The sequence below is a fragment of the Monoraphidium neglectum genome, assembly GCF_000611645.1.
Source record: "Monoraphidium neglectum strain SAG 48.87 unplaced genomic scaffold scaffold06134, whole genome shotgun sequence".
NCBI lineage: Eukaryota > Viridiplantae > Chlorophyta > Chlorophyceae > Sphaeropleales > Selenastraceae > Monoraphidium > Monoraphidium neglectum.
The window spans coordinates 485-2480 of NW_014007501.1; the positions used below are offsets into that span (position 1 = coordinate 485).

The 1996-nt window shown below is 69.5% G+C and overlaps 1 protein-coding gene across 1 annotated transcript; it reads left to right on the forward strand.

Annotated features, from left to right (window-relative positions):
- Positions 1-1749: 1749 nt before the first annotated feature.
- On the forward strand, positions 1750-1956 carry MNEG_16226 (hypothetical protein; the record flags this gene model as incomplete). Its single annotated transcript, XM_014035304.1, has 1 exon — positions 1750-1956. A coding segment is annotated over one exon (207 nt), but the record flags the coding sequence as incomplete, so codon positions are not given.
- Between the last annotated feature and the right edge of the window lie 40 nt (positions 1957-1996).

A 1996-nucleotide genomic window follows, 5' to 3' on the forward strand; every position in this document is an offset into this window, starting at 1 on the left:
CCAGCCCGCTGAGGGCCTCTCACAGTCCATGCAGTTCAGAAGTAGCAAATTATATATAACGTCACGTCGGATCATCGCGCTCACGCACCTCAGCAGGGGCATCCTTGATGGGCCCCCTGGAGAGCTAAACGCCCACGTCCGGGCTCCGCATCGGTGGTAAAAGCAGAACTGAGCCTAAAAATCTCCACCCATATGCGTCCACATCGCCCTCCCGCCAGTTATAGCGCGAGTGTGCGAGCGCGTCCGTGAACAGCGTCGGCCCGCGTCTATGATGCGGTGCAACTTAGTGTATGACACAATCAAAATCAAGAGCAATTTGGTCCGGCCCACAGGCTGAAGAGGCCGTTTTCCTGCGTGTTCGCGCCGATTGGTGAGTGGCACCCAGCTCCCGCCAAGTTCGCACCGCCTGAATCCAACCATGGAACCCAGGCCCCTGCCGCTGTTCTTCTTTCGCCACGGAGTACTGGCTCGGCGATGAAAAGGGCAAATGCGCAGTGTTACATAACATGTTGTGTCATGGTGTGCTGCACACACGGATCGGGCGCGCGCGCCCCCACCCAGCACTCAAGCACGACAGGGGGGTGGGGGTGGATCCGGGTCTGGGGTTCAAGGGGGGCAAGGCAAGTGGGAAAGAGGGGCAGCACAGCGGGTGGCGACAGCCCCTAGGCCCCCTCTGCAAGTGCTGCGGCAAGCCCTCGCCCCAAGGAAGCATGCGCCGCATCGCGAAGCAGGGTGGAAGCCGCGCGCGCGCGCCAGCCGAGGGCGGCGCAGTGTTCGGGGCCCCAGGCATGCGTGGTGGCGCGTGCGCTCGGCGGGCGGTGGCGGCCGCGCCGCGGGCGCGGCAGGAAGAAGGGGCAGCGGCTCGAGCGGGTGAAAACGGCACGCTTTTGACGGGCAGCAGTAACAGGGTTCGAAAGGCGGCGCACGCTCCGCTGCGGCGACGCCGGCAACCAGCAACAAAAACCACGTTCGGGAATGAAACATGCGCGCGGCGCCGCAAAGAAAAGGAGCATCCAGGGGCTGCCTGTATTGCCGGCACCCGGGCCTCACAGGTAGCGCGCCGCCGCAAACGGCCGCCGCGGCGGCGCCGGCGGCGCGCGGCAGCGACGGCGAAACACACAACGCGCGCGCAGGAACCCCCGGTAACCGCCGAGGCGCGGCGCGCGCCCGTCTGGCGCCACGCCGCGGGGGACGGCGGTCAGCGAGTTTGACTTGACTGCGGTGGGAGGGGTGAGGGTTCGTGAGGGGCCGGCCGGGGCCGCCCGGCCGCGGCCCCGCTGGCCCGGGCAGGGCGCCCGGCGCGCGCCTGGCAAAGCGACACAATAAGGAGTGACAGGGAGCGGAGCTGGGGGCCCGCCCGCGACCTGGCATGGCTGTGGGAAAGCGGACTAGTCCGCCGCGGCGCATCAGGCAGGCCCGCAGACGCCCCGCGGCCGCCCCGCCCGGATGGTTCGGATGGTTGCGACGGGGCCGAGGTCACAGCAGCAGGGCGGCTGCGCGGCGCGCGGCGCCCCGCGCCTGCGGCGACGGGGGCGCGCCCGGCCCGACGGGGCGCTTCTTCGGGGCCGGCCGCGGCGGCGGCGGGGGGCGTCTCGAGGAGCAAGTGTGGCATTCAAACCTCTGCTTTGGTGGGTTGACACGAATAAGTTTGCCTGAAACATGGACATCAAAGCTGCTGTACCTGGGGCCTAACAACCCCTTGCGCGCCAAGGAAGCAGGCGCGCCCGCGCGCACGCGCGCGCGCGCCAGCGCGCGCCCAAAGCGCCCGCGTGGGGGCACCGGGGAAGCGGCGGCGGGCCGCGGCGCGGCGGGCGGGCGCGGGGGCTGCGGCAGGCCGCGGCAATTCTGGATAGCAAATCCCTGTTTCTCGCGGCCCCTGCGCCCGCGTGCCGCGGCCCTGTGAAAAAGGGCCCCTCAATCCCCCACAACCACCAAGAAAACATTCCACCCCGCTAACCGCCTACCGCCCCGCGACGCGCGCCGGCGGCGGCCGCGC